Raw genomic sequence first — 21,246 nt, 5'->3', positions numbered from 1 at the left:
TGATGACTACCAAACTGGAAGGAACATTGTGTTTCTATAAAAATTGGGTATGATAATTAGCACAGTCTAGCAAGCATCCTTATACTTCAATTAAGTATCCTAATTTGGTTTAATCCGAAAAGAATCATTACTGTTAGTACACAAACACCTGACCTGTGAAGTAATCACCATGTGTTCTAGAAAGTATACATTGGTCACAACAGAGAAAGCCAGAATTCACATAGCCTTCGGTTAGTCCAATAAAGATTATTTTTAATAACAACTCTCTAATCCTCCCATCCCTTAAACATATATATAACTTCTTTTAAATTTTTTGTTAAAAGAAAAAGAAAGGGTGTCACTACCATGATCCTCAAAATGTCCAACTACTGAATAAAAATAACTAATTGTCTGCATTTGGAAACCATTGTTTATTATGACCTTGTAATGTTCTAACCACTATTTCCTTTCTATCTTTCTCAGGATGCAAGGATTACATTGGGTTCAGGTTTTCCAACATAACAAGCATCTGTAAATCCAGATATGAATGAATGGTATTTAATAAGATTGTTTTCGTTTTAAAATGAGTATTTATGTGTCGTTGGAGACAGAGCAGCAATGTATGGCTGTTTATGAATGCTATTGTGCCTGAGGTTAGGATCCCACACAATCTGAGATGCAGCCAAGAAAAACAGCCCTGATAGACAATGCTTCACTTCACCTGCTACGATGCTGTGTGCATTTCATTTCTGTCAAGAGTATGTACAGTTAGGGTTCATTCGCCTCATTATTTTGTTACATCTACGTTACAGTTAACCAGTCTCTCTAGGAAATAATAAATAACTGCTTTAAAAAACAATTGCCGCGTTGCGTTCTGAGAATATACTTTCCATTTGAATTTTTTTTTAAAACCCACCATTGTTATGAATTCTCTGGCTTTGGAAAATAGAATTTAGACTCCACCAACTCTCGTTCATTTGTTGAGATTGATTTTACACTGCCTTCCATAAAGAGATTAGAAAGCAAAAGACTGCAAAATGGACACTCTCTAATGCTCTGCTTCCTGGGTCCTTCGGAATGTCAAACCATATGAACAAATGTTAAATATCCACCAGTATGTCTACCTAGACACTTGTTCCATGACCTTTCCTCTAAACCTCCCAGTTAGCCACCTCCGTTGTCTTGTTAAAAATCCTCTTCACTTCCAAAGCAAAGCATTTCCAAATCAGTTTACAAAAGCTCTGGATTCGCCATCTTTATGTACAGGAAGTCCTTCCTGCTTTCAGAGCTCAGCACACAGTCCTGCTATTGTCCTATCTAGAAGACAGATAGGAGAGGTCTGCAGAGGCAGGCTTCACAGACCTCCCCCACTCTCTCTGCCCCACCTCAGAGAACGTTTTGTATTTCTAAAAGGTCCTAAGAGGAGCCCTGTGGTGATAGAAAGCGGTGGGCTGGCATTTAGGGGGCAAACAGAAAAGATTCCAAGGCTCAACACAATTTCCCACTCCTGCTCTGCTACCCCAAGAGCTCCTTAAGAACAGCATGGTAGTAAATTCATCTCTAAATATTTAATAAAATAATAAAATAAATGGGGGGCAATTTGCCCTCTCTTTCTCTGCTTCATGTATGTTTCTGCCACAATTCCTTTTCTCCTCCCAGAAAACTAGAGCTAGTCTTAGCTCATTTACATGTCTCAGCCACGGAGTAGCCTGAGCAAGCACGTGAAGGTGGAAGTGGGTATTTCCTTTGTGCTAATGAACTAACAATTTAAATCTCAGTTATCCTCTGAGACAGATTCCAAAGTGGTTTGGGGGTGGGGATTGGGGGGAAGACTCTTGTGTTCTTCTGTCCTCCATCTTCCTTGTCATCTTTAACGTTTGATTCTGAAGGTTTTATATTTTGGTTTCCAAAACATAAACGAAAACCTAAAGGATCAACATAAATAAAATAAAACTTTATTTGTAATAATAAAATTAATGTTTCTAGTAAGGAAAAGATAGTATGTCATTCCTTTAGCAGTACAAACAATCTTTTATCCAAAAGAATACATTGGGTTTTATTGTGTCATTTGTCTGAATACAGACTCAGTGGAATATCTAAATGATACCCTGCTCTGAACTCCAAGTTGAAAGTAAGTTTTTATTATACTTGAGGGAAACAATGGGTTCAGCTGCTTATTGCAAGGAGCAATTGCCAAGGGAGAGTTAAACTCAATTACTGTAACCATACTGAATAAAAAATACTGCCAAGAACAAAAATACGCCTGGGTAAAGACAGCCACTGAATAAAAAAAAAAATCGACATAAAGCGTATCAAATATTTATTTATCTGGGCAACAAAGGACTATGATACATTGACAGGCATGGAAACTACTGCCAGCACAACTCAATACAATACAACTAGAACTGCTTCCAATATGGCCAGTGAAAATACAGAATACCAGGTGGTCCCAAATGTTTGAAGTTCTCTGAACAAAAAGAGAGAGAGAAAGAGAGAGAGAGAGGAAAATTCCCTAACCCTTGGCTTAAACACAATATTCATTTATTGCTCAAATGATGCCTTTTAGGGAGAATAGTGGAATAAAATAAACTTTTTTTTCTCCCTACAATACATAGAAGGGTTATTAACCACTCAAGTTTAAAAATCTTTCCAGGGTCCAATATCACTTTTTTCTTTCAGTTCAATGAAAAGCTAAATGTAATAATGCTAATTATATATAAAATTTTATTTTTTTTATTTGTCCAGCTGTTCCATTGTCACCTTTAACATGCTACAACAGGGCTAAATTCATGAATCCCAGAGAAAAAAAAAATCCCCAAAACCTTGGATTTCTAAATAAGTACCATGAACCACATGAAGAACTAATAGGGAAGATTCAAAACCCACTAAACAAGAGGTAAACGAGATCACCAGATAAATAAAAAAAAGGCTTAAAACAGACTCACCATATTTACAATTCCCATTAAATTACACATAAATAAATATATACAGAGACGTGAACACTGATTCCCTTATATAACTGTGAATCGTGTTGCCAGAGAAAGTTCAAGTTGGTCGCTTTACCTTGAAGAGGAAAAACTTCTACAACTGAAGACATAACATGGAACTTCGTGTATTTGTGTTCAAGTTTATTCACAATACTGATAAAAATGTCATTATCCTTTTTGCTTTTTTTTTTTTAAGTATGGCTACAATCTGAACTGAAGTATGTAAGGGAAGGTGGTGAATCAGTCCCATGAAGCTCATATAATATATATTTTTTTTAATTTTACGTTCTTTTTTTAGAAAAAAAAGTTTTTAAATTTTTTTGTTGTCGTTGATTTGTTGTTTTTGTTTGTTTGTTTTTTTTAAAAAAAAAAAAAAAGGTTCACAAACTCGACAGAACTTCTCTTTGCTGGCTTCAAGGCCTGTTCTGTTCTCTTAGGCTCCACTGGAGGGCAAAGGGGTGTTGGTGCTGATGGGGAAGTTGAGGCTGAGTTGGCGGCGGCTGCCCCACTGACAGTCGAGAGAGCAGTCCCAGGGACTCAGCGCGACCGAGCAGCGGCAGCGGCGACGGCGGCAGCGGCGGCAGCAGCAGCAGTAGCAGCAGCAGAAGGGTTGCTGATCCGGAGCTGTCACCCGCGGCGTGCGCGGTGCGCGGTGGGGGGAGGACCGAGTGGGTGGGCGCGCAGGGCCGGCGAGGCGGGAGGGGGCGGGGCGGGAGGAGAGCCTCACTTTCTGTGCTTCTCCTCTTTGTCACTGCTTTTGGCGCTGTTGTCCGTGTGGCTGTTGGGGTTGCTGCTGAGGTACATTTTGTCCATGGCCTTGAGGGCCTCGGTGAGATAGTTCTGCAGCGCTGTCACCGCGGCGCACACAGCCGGGCTGCCGAAGCCGTGGGAGATGAGGTTGAAGTGGGTCAAGCAGCTCTGGATGCCCGGCTCCAGGATGGGGTTGGGCCGCGAGTTCCCCAGGGGAGATCGATCCTGAGCCAGCAGGTCGGTGAACTCTTTGCAAATCTGTCTGCAGCACAAGTGGAGCAGAGAGAGAGAGACATGAGATCCCCTTTGGGCAGCAGTGGCAGCAGAGAGAACCTCTCTCTCCCCCTGCAGTTACCTCTGCCTGGATCCAGCGGGCACCTGACATGACCCACGGCCACCGGCCACGGAGACAGACTGTGTGGCCACAGGCTGGGAGATCGAATCACCTCTCCTTCTTTAAGTGCATGGCCTTCTTACTTTCACGGTTGACTCTCTTCCTCCACCCCTTTCTTTCTGTCTCTCTCTCTCTCTCTCTCTCTCTCTCTCTCTCTCTCACACACACACACACACACACACACACACACCCCTCAAAGATGCCAAACTTCTATCCCCACCTTTTTCCCTTACACCAAACATCCTCAACACAGGAAAATACTTCACACATTGAAAGAGAAAGAAAGAAAAAGGAAATAGACCAGAAGTGAGAAACACAAGCATCTCCCCAATACCATGCAGCCATTAGCTTTCCCATTCAAAATATCATGAAGACCCTCTTCCCTGCTCCTCTGGACAGGCCTCAGCAGCAGTCTGTGGAATGGAGTTTCCACTCATTCACCTTCAAATCAAATTAGGGTGACTCTGGACAGAAAGGCAAAACTTTGCTTAGGATTATTTTGCCTCTAGAAAAAATGGTGCAAAAAAATCTGGAGTTGGAGATAAGTCAAGATAGTGTTTGGGAAGAAGAAATAGACATTTTAATTTCCCATTTCTCCTCTTTTCTCACATACCTCAAAATACAAATTCTTTAGGGAAATTGTGAATATGGGTGTGCTTAGCAAGCTAAGGGAAAAGTTGAAATTTCAAAAAAGGTCTTGAAAAGTCAGAAATACAGGTAGATGAGGCCTGCACACAGTAAGCTCTGGCCCTGAATTAGGAAGCAAGGACTAGCTGGGGCCTTCCTTGGGGGGGCAGCAGCCTGGCCTGCAGAAAAGGTGGGGGCGGAGAGGAGGAAGAGTGGGGACCACTGACTGGTTCCCCATTTCAAGGCCAGCTGATGTCCCCAGGCCAGAAACAGAGTCACCTAAGGCCTTTGCTTCTCTGCCCTCTGGTTCTATGACCTCCTGTGACATCGACTTTGATAATTAAGGGCTTCCAAACAAGCCTTTTAATTTCCAGAAAACATATCAAAACAGTCATTTTCTTTTCACACACCACCTGGAGAAGCCTATTCAGCCCAGGCACCGATGGGAATATAACTTGGGCCATTTTGAAACCTATTTGACATCTTGCCTGTAGGCTAAAACTTATGTGGGGTGTGTGTGTGTGTGTGTGTGTGTGTGTGTGTGTGTGTGTGTGTGTGTGTGGCACCTTTAAGGAGGGAGAAATAGAATAAGGGATTAGGGTTAAAACTAGGACAGCTTCTGGCTTGCACATTTTGCAGGCCACTGCTTAATCTTTGCCCTTGGAGAACATATTAATACAAGACAAAAACTGATATAGGCAAGCAAGCCTGTTATCTCTTTGAGGATTGATTCTTGTCTTTCTGAAACATAGACACAAATCTATCCTCAGCTTCAGTTAAACTCCTCCTGCACTGCATCCCCATACATATTAATTTAAAAAAAAAAAGAGAGAGAAAAGGTGGAACAGACGAGAGGAAAAAGATGGGACCACACCAACAATCCCATTTGTATTTCCCTTTTAACGAAGATTATGATTTACTTTATTATTATTTTTTTAAGAGACAGGATTTTGCTATGTAGCCCAGGCTGGTCTCAAACTCTGGGGTACAAGTGATCCTCCAGTCTCAGCCTCCAGAGTATCTGGGACTGCAGGCGCACTCCACTTTGCCCAACATAGATTATGGTTTATAAAATTTTGGTGAAACTTCAACATTTGCAGCAACAAAGCTGATTCACACAAAGGGAAAAGAGGAGAAAAGGAAGAGCAAAAATGATGATTTTTGTTTCTCTTGACAATGAGACACCACAGAGACCCCGCAGAGGTAAATGCCTTACTTTGTAGCCAGAAGCATGTTTTTTCTTGTCACTTGCTCATTGGGATCGGAATGTTGTCGGTTGAGAAATTCAGCTACTGCTTTGGCAGGAAATTCAGTTTCACACACGTACCCAAAGTCCCTGGCTAGGTGGACAGCTTCTCCTGGCAAGAGGTGAAAGCAGGGAGCCAGAGCAAGAGAATGAAGATTGGGGATCCAAACTTCCTCCCCTCTCCCAACTCCCTGATTTCCTTAACCCAGACGTTGAAGGAAACACAAACTACTTGTTTTCTCATTTCATGCATTTTATTTCCTTCTCTGTAGGATCTGGTGGATGCATTTATCAGGGAAAAAAAAACCCGCCACTTGTTCTAGAAGGCCAAGATCACTTGAAAATGTAAATCTCATCCACCAACATCCGGTCCCTTTCCCCTACCCTGAATGACATTTCCCCCAATGTTTTTTTAAATGTTTCTTGTATTCCAAACTCACACCTATCAACACATTCATAAATGATATTCATAATTACTCCTTGAGCTTTTCTGCAAGGGAACAACTGAGGGTTTACATTTTAACTTGATCACATATAATTATCTGTTCATCCAAACCGATTAACCAAGAGGATTTGAGGGTCACTCCACTGAGTCTGTCTGTGTTGTTGATTTTCGAATCTTTGGTTTTAATTTCCTGAACCAGTTGGTTTTTACTGCAGGGCTTCCTGCCATTAGCTCCAGCTCCGGAAGAACGCATGCGCCAATTAGAGCATCAAAGCCCTCTCCGCAGAGCTTGTTTCCATAAAATGGAGCGGATCACAAACAATAACAGTTCTCCAGAAACTGCCTCCCTGCTACAGCACTCAACCCTCAAACCCAGACTAACTTTCACGCTACACCCTAAGCCACCACTACCATTTTCTTGGCATATAATTCTTTTGGGGTATGAATAGTGAGCTCTCCTTGTATTGTTATTATTTTTAATATAATACCACTGTAGTTGAGTTTCTGGCACAGAACAATTGCTGATTTTTTAAACAATTATTATTATCATCTTTGACAACATTAATAAATGGAATTCATAGGATTCCTCCTCAAGTACATTGTTGTAACCTTTTTTAAAGTAATTTACAAAGCTAGAACTTAAATTCAAGTATAATATATCTCCTCAAATACAAGATATAAATAAGATAAAATGCCTTCTTTAAATATAAATGCTAGTTTTTAAATCTGCCCTGTACTTTTAAGTGCCTTTTTCTTTATCAGCATGAGACATTTACAATGGGACACAAAGAAGAACACAAGAGAGCTATCCATTCATTCCAAATTAAGCCAATTTTGTATCAGAAAAACTTAGGAATCTAGAGGAAGTAGGAATGTGAGTGGATTCTGGTGACAGTTTATCTAGAGCACAGAGTGAGGACAAAGTTTGGTCTTTTGCTTTGAGGAGCTTGGAAGTGTGTATGTGTGTTAAAAACTGCCAAGAGAAACTTTTTGCAATGCTTGTATTTCTTTTTTCTTTCTATATCCAAACAATCCAAAGTCAAAAATTGCTCACTTTTCTTCCCCTCCAGGAGAGAAGCACAACTGAACACGAGATAAGGAAGCATATGTTTGGAAAACAAAAACCAAAAAGGGCATATAACCCTGAGCTTTCAGGATGGTCTTAAATCAGGATGCAGGTCAAAGATTCCCAAATTAATTCAGGAAGTAATGGTCACGCATTTCTCAAACGCAGATGTCAGAATAACTTAAGTGATTTACTGCTGAGCTTTTTAAAGGAGACAGGAACTTGGAGAACGTGCAGTTCTTAAATTTGTACGTTGTTGAGGTCAGAATTGGACTGAGGAGGTGTAATTTTGTGGTAGAGGGGAAGAAGGAAGAAGAATAGAAATAAATGCAAATAGCTTTTTTTTTTTTTACCATGCAAGAATTCCCTTCACTTCCGGCTATAATCTCTGGAAAGATGAAACTGCCCAATTGATCCAAAATACAACCAAACATCTACCCACTAAATACTACTCTTTTTCCCAGAGGGCAGTTCCTTTCTAGTCGGGACGTGGGTTCGCTTACCCTCCACTAGTGATGTGAGCAGGGTGACGTTAGCAGCTTTGCGTCTCCCTGCCGGCAGATTTAATCCTATTTTGTCCAGTTTTTCTCTTAAAGATCTTCCTCCATTTTTAGACTTCGCCCTGTTTCAAAAATATATTTGAGAAAGGGATTTAGAAAACATTGGGTTGCTCTGCATCACATTTTTAAAAAAATCATTGTGAAAGCTTCCTAAAGTGGGCTTTTAAAAATAGAGAAGGATGGCCCAAGACATTTAAAGGAAAGAACCTAGGAAGAAATGGTACAGAAAGATCACAGGAGATAAATGCTTGTTAAACTGGAAAGCACTCCCCCACTTCAGCTATTATTGCAACTTTTGTGGCAGGTTGAAAGGTTTTGATTTCCCAACTCTCTAAAGAAGAACCACAAACAAACAAACACAGCTCTGATCTCTAGGGTTTGAGGTATTCCTGAGTTCAACTGATTACTGTATATTTTCCCTGCTGTTACAATCACACAAGTCCCAATGGGGTCTTTAAATTGTCTTTGCAAGATCTGCTGTTAGGTTGTTCAGAGTAACCAAAGTTATCATCACTCTCACATTTCTTGCTCTGGCTTTAGTTCCAATGGGAAATTCATTTCACCAACTGTTTACATGCCATGTCACCAGCCTAACTGGAAATGTCAAAGGCTGATATCAGCCTCTAAAAATTTCAATGATTTCAGAGACAATGGAGGCGGTTCTAAACAGATGTCTAAATAGACTCCAATAATCAGAAAGTGGTTAAGATAAATTGTTTAAATAAAACAGCAAATTAATTAATTTCAGATTTTATTCCCTACTCAAGTGCTCTTTAATTGTGTGGATTAGATTATACTCCCCTAGGTAAACAGTCTCCAATATTGGGGATGGGGGAAGGGGAGAAAAAGCAGAGGGCAGAGAAAGGATCTGTGTCAGTGAAAGATTACAAAGGAAGAGCAGAAATGACTGTGAAGGAGGAAGATTAAAATGGTTGATGTTAAAACCTTCCAAAAAATGAACGCCTCTTTATAGGTGTTGTATGTGGTATACCTACCAGAGTGGAACTGTTGGTGCATGAATAAAAGTAAAAACAATGAAGTTCTCGGTTTTATTTAAGGAGAAAGAAGAAAAGAAGAAGAAACATATTATCTGGGTAAGTTCAACAGAAACCCCACAACTCACAATGAGTGGAATCCTAGGAGAAGGAAGCCCACAGCAGGGAGAAACCTGCCCTGAGGGAAGGTGCTTTACCTTGATGACCCTTATAAAATCTTATCTACTAAATGAATCATTCAGACCTTGCAGGGATAGGGTAAGAATTCTTGGCTATGTATTTAACAGATGCATTCATTGGTAGCGACCGTACCCAGCCTAACACACATCAGGGGCCCATCGAATGGTAAACTGGAACCATCAAATGCGCCTCAGCATGGGGGTCGAGAGGTGACACCGACCAGGGGGCACGGCGTGCGAACTCAAAAAGAAACCATTCTCTTCCTTTGGTTAAAAGCCATTCTACCAAGACCCTACACAAGGATCGGCCAGTTGCCGTCGGAGGCCCTGCACAGAGGTAAGGCAAAGCGAAGAGCCTGAGAGGAACTTTCCTAGGCTTGCAAGGTGCGCGCACAGAGAAAATGCGGCTGCACTGCGCCCCGCGGCTGCGACCGCCGGGACTGAGCCCGCGGCGGAGCGAGCTGCGCGTGCGCGCGGAGGGGGCGCGAAGGACGCGGCAAGCGCGCAGCCGCGCACAGAGCGCGCACCAGAAGCCGGAGCGCGCAGGAAGGCGTCGGAGAGCGCAAGCGCCCGCCGCCTCGCCCCGCCCCCAGATTCCACCCACTCAGCTCTGTGCTCTTCTCCCCGCCTCTTTCTTTTCCCGCGAAGGGAGGGCAGCAGCGCTAGGCTCGTTTGCGCTAGGGCCGCCGCCGCCGCCGCCGCCGCCGCTCCGGCGCAGGCGCAGTGTCCGCCGGCCGCGGGGCGGGGCGGGCGGGGCCGTGCCGGGCCTCACCTCCGGAGCACTCCGCCCAGCAGCGACGCGTTGAGACACTCGGGTGGTGAGAGGCGCCGCTGCACTTCCGCCACCGTGACCTTGTACTTCGAGGTGGAGCTGAGGAGCGAGAGGCGACCCGGAACTGAACAGAAGACTTCGTTGGGGTTCACGACGCCGCCGAAGAGGTTGTCCTTGTTAATAGGGATGGCGGAGACGGCATTGCTGTTGGACTTGGACAGGGACACGGGGCCTGCGGAGACAGGGAGGCTGCGTGTGGGCGTCGAGGGTCCCCCCGAGTCCTGCCCTACCCCGGCCCTTGCCGCAGGCCCGGCTCCAAGGCTTGGGCCGCAGCTGCCGCCTCTCTTCCCGTCCAGCTCTGAAATTGTGTAGCTCTTTTTCCCACTTTCTCACTTCCCTTCTAGCCCGAGCTCTACTCCCTCCCTCGGAGTCGAGCCCCCGCCTCTCGCGCGGCCCGGAGGCGGCCCGCCCCGCCCCCAGCCTGGCCGGCCTGCGTTTCTGCCTGGACCCTTTCCTCGTCGCCAAGGGTGCTGTCTAGAGATGGGCGAGTGGGCCCCACACGAGATGCAGGGGAGGGGGTTATATTGGCAAAGCGAGAGCAAGCTGTGTGTACTTTGGGGTTTTGCGGGGTGAGAGGTTTAGTGTTGGGGAAAAATTGCTTCAAAGCCCTATTATTAAAATCAGTCAACAGTTTAGATGGCTACAGCAGCTTGTAAATGAGCCTTTCAGTTGTGGCACCAAGCTGGGAAGTGGTGGATTCTGTTGTGGATTCACATCGCACATGTCCCATCTTGATAAATAGGGCCTTTCCTATGTTCAATTTAGAAAAAGACTCAGTTTCGGAGATCCATTCCAAGCTCAGTTTTGAACTGGGGGTGGGGGAATGAGGAACAGGCCTACAGTAGATTACAGCAATGTGTCCTTTTGTTGAGCAAATACTTAATGGTCTCTCTCCGCTTAGGCACCTTATTTGGGAAAGGGGGATGGATATATTCTTCCTAGTTAAAACCATAAGCTCTTTATTGTTGGACCCACCATTGTTAGAAAAAAATTCAAGACCAGCAGAAAGTATACTAATGCATTACATTTCTCAACACCAATGTAATTCACAGGTATTCACAACCCATTTAAGTACAGTATACATTTGTATTTTAAAATTCCACTTGGAGAGACATTTAATATGCACACATTGTCATCACTGGCTCCTCAATGCGTTCTTTAATGGGGATATTCTAGACGTGTGGGGAGGTGGGGGGCTCTAGGTTTTGGATAGATCACTTGTGACATTAATAGCTCTGGGGAGGCTAATAGAGACAATAGGAGTTAAACGAACTCTTGAGAGATTACTAATAAAAGAGCCAATTATCATGTCGACTTGGAAAGAGCATCTCTTAAGATTTATCCCTTGCACATCTAATTTGACGTGACAAAGTCTTCACAGATGCAAAAACGAAACTTTAAACTAACAATATACTGATTGGGGTTAGAAATGAGAACAGTTTTATATAGCATCGTCCTCTGGTGGTGCCTAGGATCCTGAAATGTAACATCGCCACCATAACCAAAAAAAAAAAAAAAAAAAAGCTGCCACCAGGAGTGAATAGCAATTAATTCAGTAAACTTTATTTCTACTCACTAAACAGAATACAAATTACAAATCCATCCCAATCACTTGACACTTTTCTAACAATTTCTGCTCTGAACAAGTATGCTAATAATCTGACATCTTCAAGATGCTAATTTTAACCAAAGTTAAATTTTTGTTAACCTAATTCACAAAGTTTTAAAACCCTTAAACTGAAACAGCTAACAAGACACTAAATTGAAGAACGTGAAAGGGGTTTTTCCTCTGTTAAAGAGTGCCTTTTATCATCTGTGTATTAATATTATTTGTACTATTTTAGTATTATATAGTTCTTAACCCTCACGGCCTTAACTCCACACAATGGATTAACTGAACTTAATCTATTTCAAAATTGAAATGATGTTTCCAAATCAGTTCAACTATTGCACGTTTCATGTGTTTGTCCAAATATCATTAAACTAAATTAAATAGTCAAATCATGAATCAGAACAAAGCTAGCCTATTGCCATTACCAACATACTGAAAGCCCGATTATTTAAGCATTGCTGTTCTATGCCTATCTATTTGCTAATTCTGAGCCTTTAGGAAATTCTATTTGAAAAAAATAAATACAGCTCTGCAAGTTCTTTTAAATAGCACTCTGCCTGTAAGGACATGCTTGGAATGCAGAAGGAAATGGCTTACCTTTCTTAATTACAGTTTGATCTGGGATGTTAATACCCGGGTCTTCTACATGCTGCAACAAAAGGATACATATGGATGTAAGTGTATAATCAAAACAAAAGGAAATGAATATTCCCTGCAAGATGGGGGGAGGGAAAGGTGTAGAATTGAACTTCCCCCTCCTGTATGATGACATTTATACATAAACATCTCTTCTTGGCTTATTGGAATTTGGGGCTTTGCAACTCAAGAGGTTTCACTGAACATCCATGGCCAATATCTCCTGTCCCCAGCAAATAATCTACGTTTGAAGAGGGTGGGGGTGAGGAATAAAACTTTCTTTGGAAATTAAATCAAGTTTTGGAGCACCTAATCTTTCTCACAGTCAGATCAACATTTAGAAATGCACCTAGCTTTAGTTTGGTGCCTCAGCGGCTTTGGACTTCAGCAATTTAGGTGTTCAGGCAGCAAAAGCCAGAGAAACAATAGAAATGGCAGGGGCGGGAGTAACAGGAGGGTGTTGGAAAACGTTTGGGTGGTGTAATAAGGAGCAAACACATATACACACACCTTTACTTATGGAAATCTCCAAATAAAATAAAAAACCTCTGAGGTTGCTATCCTGTAGTCCAGCAGCAGGTTTGTAGGTGTGGGTTGTTTTTCCTTTCTTTTCTTTCTTTTTTTTTTTTTACAGATGGATGGGTATACGTGCACACTAGAGTCAAACGTGATTAGAAAGTAAAATGAAATCATGTTTTCTAATGCAGAAACTGACAGGCAATATAATGTCTGGCTGTGTTTACAAATTAGCGCCAGGGCTGCTGAGATAGAAGATTTTGCAATCGTTACCAAACACAGGCATTACCATTTAAAAAACTATTACTTCCTTCTCTAGTCTTTGTCCAACAATAATACTGATCTGAACATTTTCCATTCTGTCTTGGATTTATGCTCCTGTTAATTGTGCCTGATCGCAATGATTCCGGGTGGATGGTACTAAGTTGCTTTATTACAGGTTTTATTATACTCAATGCTCTCATTTGTAACTTGCCTAAAGTGCTTCAGGATTTAAGTATAATTAAATTGAGAAATGTTCAGAAATGACTACTGCTGCAGTTCTTGTGTTTTAACTATATGGGGAAATATGATCCCTTTATGCATGCACCCTAAACCCATAAAGTAAATGTAGTGTGGCATAATACTTTTATTTGTGTTATTTCTAGACCTTGTCCATACAGGGAAGACTGTTAAGTTTAAAATCCCACTGAGATATTAATGATTAAATAATTTTCACTATTGATTTGATTTTTTTAAATATTTACAAGTCATTCGTATTAAAAGTTAACTGTTGCAGCAATGGAAAAAATCAAAAACAACCTTTTTCTTGACCCAAATTCCTTTGAAAGAATTTTATTCTTAAAAGGTGGGGGAGGGAGAGGGAAGAGCAGCAACTGAGTTTTCTTGTTTTTATTTAATCTTTTGGTGGATTTTTCCTACTAACCAATTTCACCACAAAGAGTGATTATACCAGTGTTAAGAATTCATACCAGCCACCTTGGAATTTTTGCAAAGCAGAGCAATTCTAATTCGCTGTAGTTCAAAAAGCTTGCAACATTATTTTGCAATTCAATTATTTCCAAAGGGCAGGCAAAGAAAATGATTCAGAGACTCTTTGGGAAAGGGAACTAAAATGATCATAACTTCCAGTTCATTTTTAAATTGCTCTGTTACAGATTATTGCTCCTTTCATTTTATTTCCAAAAAAATTCACTATCAGTTTATAAAGACGTGTGTGATCGAGCTCTCTCTCTCTCTCTCTCTCTCTCTCTCTCTCTCTCTCTCTCTCACACACACACACACACACACACAGCTTACTAAACCTTACGCTACTTACTAGTAACCTTACTAAACCTACTTTCCTACTTTCCATGCAAGGGCTGCTAAACAGAACCAACAAATTTCAGTGATTAACTGGGCTAAATGAGAGATGTAATAAATTTTCTATTTTCTTATGGAACTTAGTTTTAAATCCACCAAGCAAGCAGGTAAGTTCATCTGACCATTTTCCTTACAATCTAACGTAGTAATCATTAAACTGTCAACGGACATACTGCTGCAATATTTGATCCAGTAATTTGAAATAGCATTTTAACAAAAATCACATCCAGATACATTTCCTCTCCAAAGAAAAGCAACTTTAACAGAAGCCTTTACAGCTTTAATAAAATTATTGGCTTGCTCTAATTCCATTTCAGGAAGGTTGTGAGGAAACCATAAATATATAGAGATGCTGGTTTAAGTTTGATTTCAGAAAGTGTTTTCAAATTATCAGTAGCCTAGTTTGCATTGTAAATAGTAAATGTGCTAATGCCACGCTTATTTAGAAATCATTTTAAACTGCATTTATTGATAACTGAATTAGAACTCAACATATTACCCAATAGTCTCGAAACAATTTAATATAGGGTGTAGCAGGTTCTGATAGGCTTGGGAACCCAGCTAATGATTTATGAGGTCACCACTTAGCACCCCTAGGAGGAGAAGAAGGCTGCATTTTAATGTCCCCCTGCTCGGGTTTGCTTACTTACTTTTCTTTAATCAGAATAGGGTGTATGCATAACTTTTAGATTTCACTAGTGCTTATAAAATCTAGTTGAAATGATCTTCTTAGTATGTCTTTTACACTTTCTTTTACATTTCGAGGGTATTTAATGAGGTCTTTTGGTTGAATGTAACACCTTTCCCAGGAGGAGAAATCCCCATGCCAGACTCAGCGGTAGAATTAGATCCTCTCGCAATTGAAACAGTTTACTGTTGTTGAGAGGGGCAGATACTGTTAATAGTGACATTCGTCTGATTTATTTCAGTGTTGGTGGAAATGGTAATGCAGGCATTGTTTGAAGGAGCTCCAGGAACCATTGTTCTGGAGGCAGAACTGGAAACTACTTTTTTAATTTCTTAATTTGGTTGTCTGTGTGGCTCCTCAAAAGGCCCCTCCCAATAAAATAAATGTTTTTAAAAGAAGGTATCATTGGGGAAAAGCCAGGCCCACAGGCCGCAAGCTTCCGATCTCTTTTCTGGGGGTAGGTCTGGGGCGCGGGGCTCCGCGTTCCCTCCCGCACGGCCCGCGGCCTCTTACCGGGACATCCTCGATGGCGTGAGGTAAGGAGTGGAGCGGGAGGTCTCCGAGTCCTGAGCCAAGCCCGTGTGGGCCGTGCAGGAGGTCCTCGTGCCGCCGGTAGTCCCTGCGAGGATCCAGGCCCGACAGCTGGTGGGGCAGCCCCCGGTGCGTGTGCAGGAGCCCAGACTCCTGGCTCTGCCTCTGGCCGGGCCAGCCTGGATGCTGCGGCTGCGGCTGGGCATGCAGGGGGTTCAGGCTGTAGGGGTCGTTGACGTGGGAGTAAGGATCTTGCGACTGGGGGTAGATAGGCTGATAGGGTGGGGGGAAGTAGGGGGGCTGGAAGTCTGCATTGGGGGTGTGGGACAGCGGCGGGGCGCTCGTGTAGGGAGATTGACCTACAGTGCCCAGCTGGGGCAACCGTGCCGTCCCGTTGCTGGTGCCGTCGTGACGGTCCTAGAAGAGAGCGAGAGGAAGGGAAAGAGCGAGACATCAGGCGTCGAGTTACAGCTGTCCGGACAAAATCCACTCGGCAAGCCTGCGTGGGAAATCGCCGGCTCCTGTCGTCAGGCCGCCGAGAAAAATCAGCTCTCAGTTGTACATTTCAGAAAATATCCCAGAGGTGAAACAGGCCCTTCCAAAAACGCAGAGGAATTAGACTGTGTAAACGTAGGGGCACAAGAGATTTTCCCTAGGCGTTTCTTTCAAAGTGGGGAAAAGACAGAAAAAGGTCTCCTGGAACGCAGCCGGTTCAACTGCGGCGTGAAACCTCTCTTAAGCCAAATGAAAGTTCCTTAAATATTGAACAGCAGAAGCGGCCTTTTCTTTTCCCCTGGATTTGAACCCGTCTGCCACTGCGTTATTGTTTACTTTCTTTCATTTATTTGCAGGAAAAAAAATCATAAAGGTTCTTCAAAGACTATTACCGTTTCACGACTATTTCAATAAAAACATATTTCGCAGAGGGGTTGTAACGAAAACGCACGTTTAAATTACCAGCTTAAAGAAGGTTTTAACTGCAGGATCGGGGATCTCTTTTTCGCTTCCTCAGTTAGGAGCCTTTTTCTCGACAGAGTCGATTTATGATACGGATGAGGAGACGAGGACTTCAAGTCAAAGTTTAAAATAGAAAGATTCAGCCTTACTGGGTTTAAAAGAGAAAGGTGCACCCCGGGGCGAAGGCCCCCGCCCCTTCCACCCCAGCCCCAAAGGGCAGAAGAAACGCCTGACTTTGTGTTCCTCTATTGCAATTCGCTTGCAAAACAAGCGAACTGAGTTGATTTCAGGGAATGCGAACCCTCGGAGGTTCAGCCGCAGGCCCCGAGGGTAGGGGACACACCGGGCTGCGCTTTTCCTGCAGACAGATTAAGCATCAAATGTTGAGAACATCTCGGGAACAAGCGAAGACTCAAGGAAATAAAGGTGAACAGGACGAGAAGCACGCCTCGGGAAGCGGCGGCGAGGTGGGTCTGCGTGCGCCGGGAGGGCGAACGGGGACTGGGGCGGCAATGCGTTGGGTTCAGGGATGGAAAAGAGCGAGAGAAAGGAGGAAAGGGGGGAAATGCAAATGGAGGGGATGTCCTGAAGGAAACCTGGGCGTGAAACCCGAAGTCTCAGGCAGCTCCGCGGCACCAGGTTTCCAGAACAGAATTCCTAAGGAAACAGGGATGGGGTCGGGGTGGGACTCACCATAGCTGAAAAACTGTGAACTAACATCTGCGAAGAGTCTGGGGTAACGAGTCAGGGTGGAAAAAAACAAGCAAGCCCGGAGCGCCCGGCTGCCCCGCCGCCCGAGCGAGCCCCACACAAAAGGCGCGAGCGCCCCGCGCCGCCCGGACTCCGGTCACGGCGCCGACGCGCCCCCGAGCGCGGGGGCCCCGCTCGGATCCATCCGCACTGGAACCACGATGCGCGCGGCGCCTTCAGCTGGTCGAACCCACGGTCTCTATCCTGCCGTGACTGGTTATGATTCAAAGTTCTTTAAAAAATGAAAAACCCCAAAAAAGGAAAAAGTGGTGTGAGTGTGTGTGTGTGCGTGTTCCTTAATCCGTGTCTCCCCTCTGTTCTCAGCGGCGGCTTCGCTTGAGCTTCTAATAACCGCGCTGGGCAGCGTTCCTGGAGCCTCCTAATAGCAGATATTCATGACTATTAATATTACACGAATACTTAATAAGGGAAGAATGCCTGGAAATCGAGCGTGAAGCGGAGAGGCAACTCGCGCCGGAGCCGGCTCTCAATGCAGTCCATTGACGGGAGTCTCAGTGTAGCGAATCGAGGTGGGGAGCGCGAGCGCCGGAGACAAAAAGCGGGCGAGAGAGGGAGCGGGCGAGCGCGCGGGGGGCCGCGGCGCGGCGTCTGGCGAATCACAGGGAAGGGGCAACATTTTAAAAGGTTGCAGGGCATGCAAAAGTGAAAGAGAAAGAGGGAGCGAGGGAGACCGAGGGAGAGAGCGCGGAGAGGGAGAATGTGTCTGCGTGCGTGTGTGAGAAAGAAAGTGTGGGCGAGGGAGAGGAGCGGGAGTGGGGAGAGGGAGGGAGGGAAGGAGGGAGAGCCCGAGAGGAGGAAGGGAGGGAAAGAGGGAGGGAGCAAGGGAGGGGGAGGAGGAGGGGGCCGAGCCGGAGCGCGGGGAGGGGAGGCCGCGGGGGAGGAGAAAGGGGAGAGGAAGCGAGCGTGGACAATCAGACCTAAAAGGCTGGGGCAGACCTCGGGATGCGGCGGGGGTCGTGCGTGGCGGGCAGGAGCTGCTGGGGACCGCGTCTGGGCGTTCGCCGGGCCCTCCGTGCGGGAGGCGCGGCCCGGCCCTCTCCGGCCGCGGACTGCTCCGCTCCGCAGCCGGGGCTGGGACTCGGGACCCGGCTGTCCGCTGCCGCGCGGCTCCTCCATGACCCGCGCCCCGCCCGGGGCCGGCCCGCCCGCTCCGCCGGCCCTCTCCTCGACCTCCTCTTGAGCTCCCCTCGGACACCGCGGCCGTGCGCGCGGTGGCCGCTGCTGCTCTGCCCCCGGCTCTCCCGGGCCGGGAATCCAGGAGAGGGAGCCGGGATGCGGCCCGGGCGCGCACAGACGCCAGGCGGTCCAGCCCGGGCGCCGCTGGCACCGGCTCCCCGCTCCTCGCACAAACCCGTCCGACTGGCTGAGCCACTCCCGCCCGACGCCTCCCCAGATGACACGGCTAGCTCTCCCGGCGCGCCGCTGCGGCCAGTCTGCCCGCCGGGCTGTCAGAACAAGCGGCTCCTCGCCTCCTGCTTGTCCCTGCAGAGCCCGGGCACAATTAGACTGCCCCACGCCAGCTCGGAACCCGAAATCCCCGCTCGGGCGCTTGCCCGCCACAGCCGCCAAAGTTGTTGAGGCAGCCTTGACTTTATTCGCCGCTCCCTCTTCTTTCTCATCTTTTTTGGCCTCACTCACACACACATTCACACGCGCTCCCACAAGGTTCCTCTGGGGGAGCAAGTTCACCCCTCACTCCCTCCCGCGTCCCATGGGCGCCGGGAGCCGCGCGCAGGTTCGGACCCCGCCCGCCCAGGGCGCCCGCACCTGGAGCCCGGGTCGGCCTCTGCGCCAGAGAAATGCCCGAGCCGCGGCCCAAAGCCCAATCGGGTGCGTTGTGAATTGTCCTAGGAGACTCAGTTTCATTCCAACTTGACCGAACCACTCCCCACCCCCAGCTTCAAAAACAAAGCGACTGACCAGACGTGGGGTCCCGAGCCCCTCCCCGTGCGCGACAGGAGCCCCCAGAGAAGCACCGGAACCCACGGGATGTCACCCCGTGCCCCGTCTACGGGGGGAGGGGTGGAGGCGAAAAGGGGGTGGGGAGCCTGAAAGGAGAAAGATTTAAAATAAAATAAATTAAAGAAACAAAAGGGAGGAGGAAGCCAGTGACACATCGTTCACATAAACCCAGTTTCTGATCTCAAGTGAAGTCAAGACCCCCACCGCTGCGCCCGCACTCAGACCTCTCTGCCTAACATTCCCAGCTCCAAATGCTGAAAAAGAAAAAAATATAGCAAAAGTCGAAACTGTCATCTATTTATTTAGGTAATCTTCTGCCTTCCCCCCAGTCTCTGCCTCAGACTCCTCCGGCTCTTTCAGTTCGGCTGTAACCGTTCCCAGCGCCTCCTGCGGGCGGGCGGGTCGGCGGGCGCAGGGGCCTCCCCGGCTGCCCGAAGAAGTCGAGCTCTGGCGACTCTGGGTTTTAACCTGGGTTCCAGGGAGGCGCGCTCTATCTGCGGGCGGGCTCGCGGCGCCGGGGGTGGTCCGCAGCCGCGCCAGGGTTCCCACGGCCGCTGCGGGCGGCGCGGGGGCTGGTGCTCCGGAACCCAGCTGCTGGCAGGCTCTGCGCCGCACGCACCCCGCACACACTCCCCACGGGGCGCTTGAACCCTGTAGCTCAGAGGCAGAAGCTGCTCAGAACTTCCTGCAGCACTGAGGATCTGGACGAGCCCCGCAACCGGAATCAGGACCCCCAAGTTGAACCCGGTTACAGGGAGTTGCAACCCAGCTCAGAGCAAAGTGTGCGGTCCCTTCTCCAAATCCGGGAAGAGAACCTCTTTAGAAAGAAAAGAAGAAAGGGAAGAAGGAATGAATGAATGAATAGAAGAGAGACTATTAAAGATCAGAAAGGAAGTTAAAGAGGGAAAGGGTTTTCTCTTTCCTTTCTCTTTCTGGTGACTTGGGCCCTCACAGTCTCGCTGAAGAGACACGCGGAGTGCACAGGCGCGTGCCCAATTGCCAGCAATTGCTGCGAAAACCCTGGATCGTCTCTGCTCCGCTCTTAGGCACAGCCAAAATTGATCAGAAAAAGGGGTAAAGTAGGACACGGCTTCGAGTAGAGAAACAAAAGAAGGGAGCGTCTCAACGTTCTCCCTCTCCAGCGTCTCCCCTGCGTTTCTGGGGCGAATCAGAGGGGCAGGCGCGGCTCTGCGGAAAGTTTGTCCCACCCGCGTTTCACAGCTGGCTACGAGGAGAGGAGGAGGAGAGGGAGGGTCGAGCTCCGAGCCTGCGGCCGCAAGGATGACTGAGCCGGCGCTGCTCTTACCTCGCAGTCCTCGTACTTGATATTATCCGTCAGTTTCCAAAGCATTTTCATGGATCGCCGTGAACCGATAAGTCCCTCTCCGCCTCACACCCAAGTGGAGCTACTCTGGGTAAGCGCAAAGTGCCGGCTGCCGGCCGTGAGCGCAGGAGGAGGAGGAGGAGGAGAAGGGCGAGGAGGAGGAGGAGGAAAAGGAGGAGGAGGGCGAGGAAGAGGAGGAGGAAGAGGAGGGCGAGGAGGAGGAGGAGGGCGAGGAGGAGAAGGGCGAGGAGGAGGAGGAGAGAAGGGAAGGAGCTCCCGTGTGCGCTCGGAGATCTCCCTCTAATGGTAGAAACTTTTCCCTTTTCCAGCTCTTTACCAACAGCCTAATCGCCTCATTAGCATATCAACAATAGTCCAATTGCTCGCCAGTACCACAGTCTGCCGCTGGCCCTTCCAATCCAGGTATAAAGGCCTCTCCAAGCCGCGAACTTGCTCCTAGAGCGCACGCTGCTTGCTAGCTAGCGAAGCCTTCCCGGGGCTCCTCCGCGCGCCCGGCCCCCGCGCCGCCCCCTACCCCGGCCCAATTCCACCCCGCTCCCCTTGCTCTCTTTCTCTCCGCTTCCTTTTCGCCGGAAATGCCCTCTGCTTAAGCCCGGCACTGTGCGAGGTCTGAGCGGCCACGCCTGGGGCCCGGCTTCTAGCATTTGTCTCTTACCCCTGCTGCCACTAGCCGAGCTGCCCTTTTGGCCCCGTGCAATTTTATTAGAAATCATTATCCCTTTCGCAATTAAACGTAACCACCAAACCAAGACCGGCGAAGTCACTCCAGGATTTTTGCCCAACAAGAGATCGCCTCCGCTCGCGGC

At 46.7% G+C, this 21,246-nt stretch overlaps 1 protein-coding gene across 2 annotated transcripts; it reads right to left on the bottom strand.

Moving 5' to 3' along the window:
* Nucleotides 1-2,282: 2,282 nt before the first annotated feature.
* On the bottom strand, nt 2,283-20,730 carry TFAP2A (transcription factor AP-2 alpha). Of its 2 annotated transcripts, none has more exons than XM_012753704.2 (7): nt 20,402-20,730; nt 15,388-15,822; nt 12,270-12,321; nt 10,001-10,232; nt 7,998-8,116; nt 5,954-6,095; nt 2,283-3,978 (listed from the first exon to the last, which is right to left on the bottom strand). In XM_012753704.2, exons 1-7 carry the CDS (start codon nt 20,450-20,452, stop codon nt 3,690-3,692), a joined length of 1,320 nt encoding a protein of 439 aa, XP_012609158.1. In that variant the 5' UTR covers nt 20,453-20,730; the 3' UTR covers nt 2,283-3,689. The 2 variants fall into 2 exon arrangements, with proteins under 2 accessions (XP_012609158.1, XP_012609160.1); XM_012753706.2 differs by lacking the exon at nt 20,402-20,730 and adding an exon at nt 17,056-17,905.
* Between the last annotated feature and the right edge of the window lie 516 nt (nt 20,731-21,246).

This window comes from Microcebus murinus, chromosome 15, assembly GCF_040939455.1.
Source record: "Microcebus murinus isolate Inina chromosome 15, M.murinus_Inina_mat1.0, whole genome shotgun sequence".
Classification (NCBI taxonomy): Eukaryota; Metazoa; Chordata; class Mammalia; order Primates; family Cheirogaleidae; genus Microcebus; species Microcebus murinus.
Note: the sequence above shows the minus strand (reverse complement) of the source record. Positions and strands in the feature narration are given on the sequence as shown.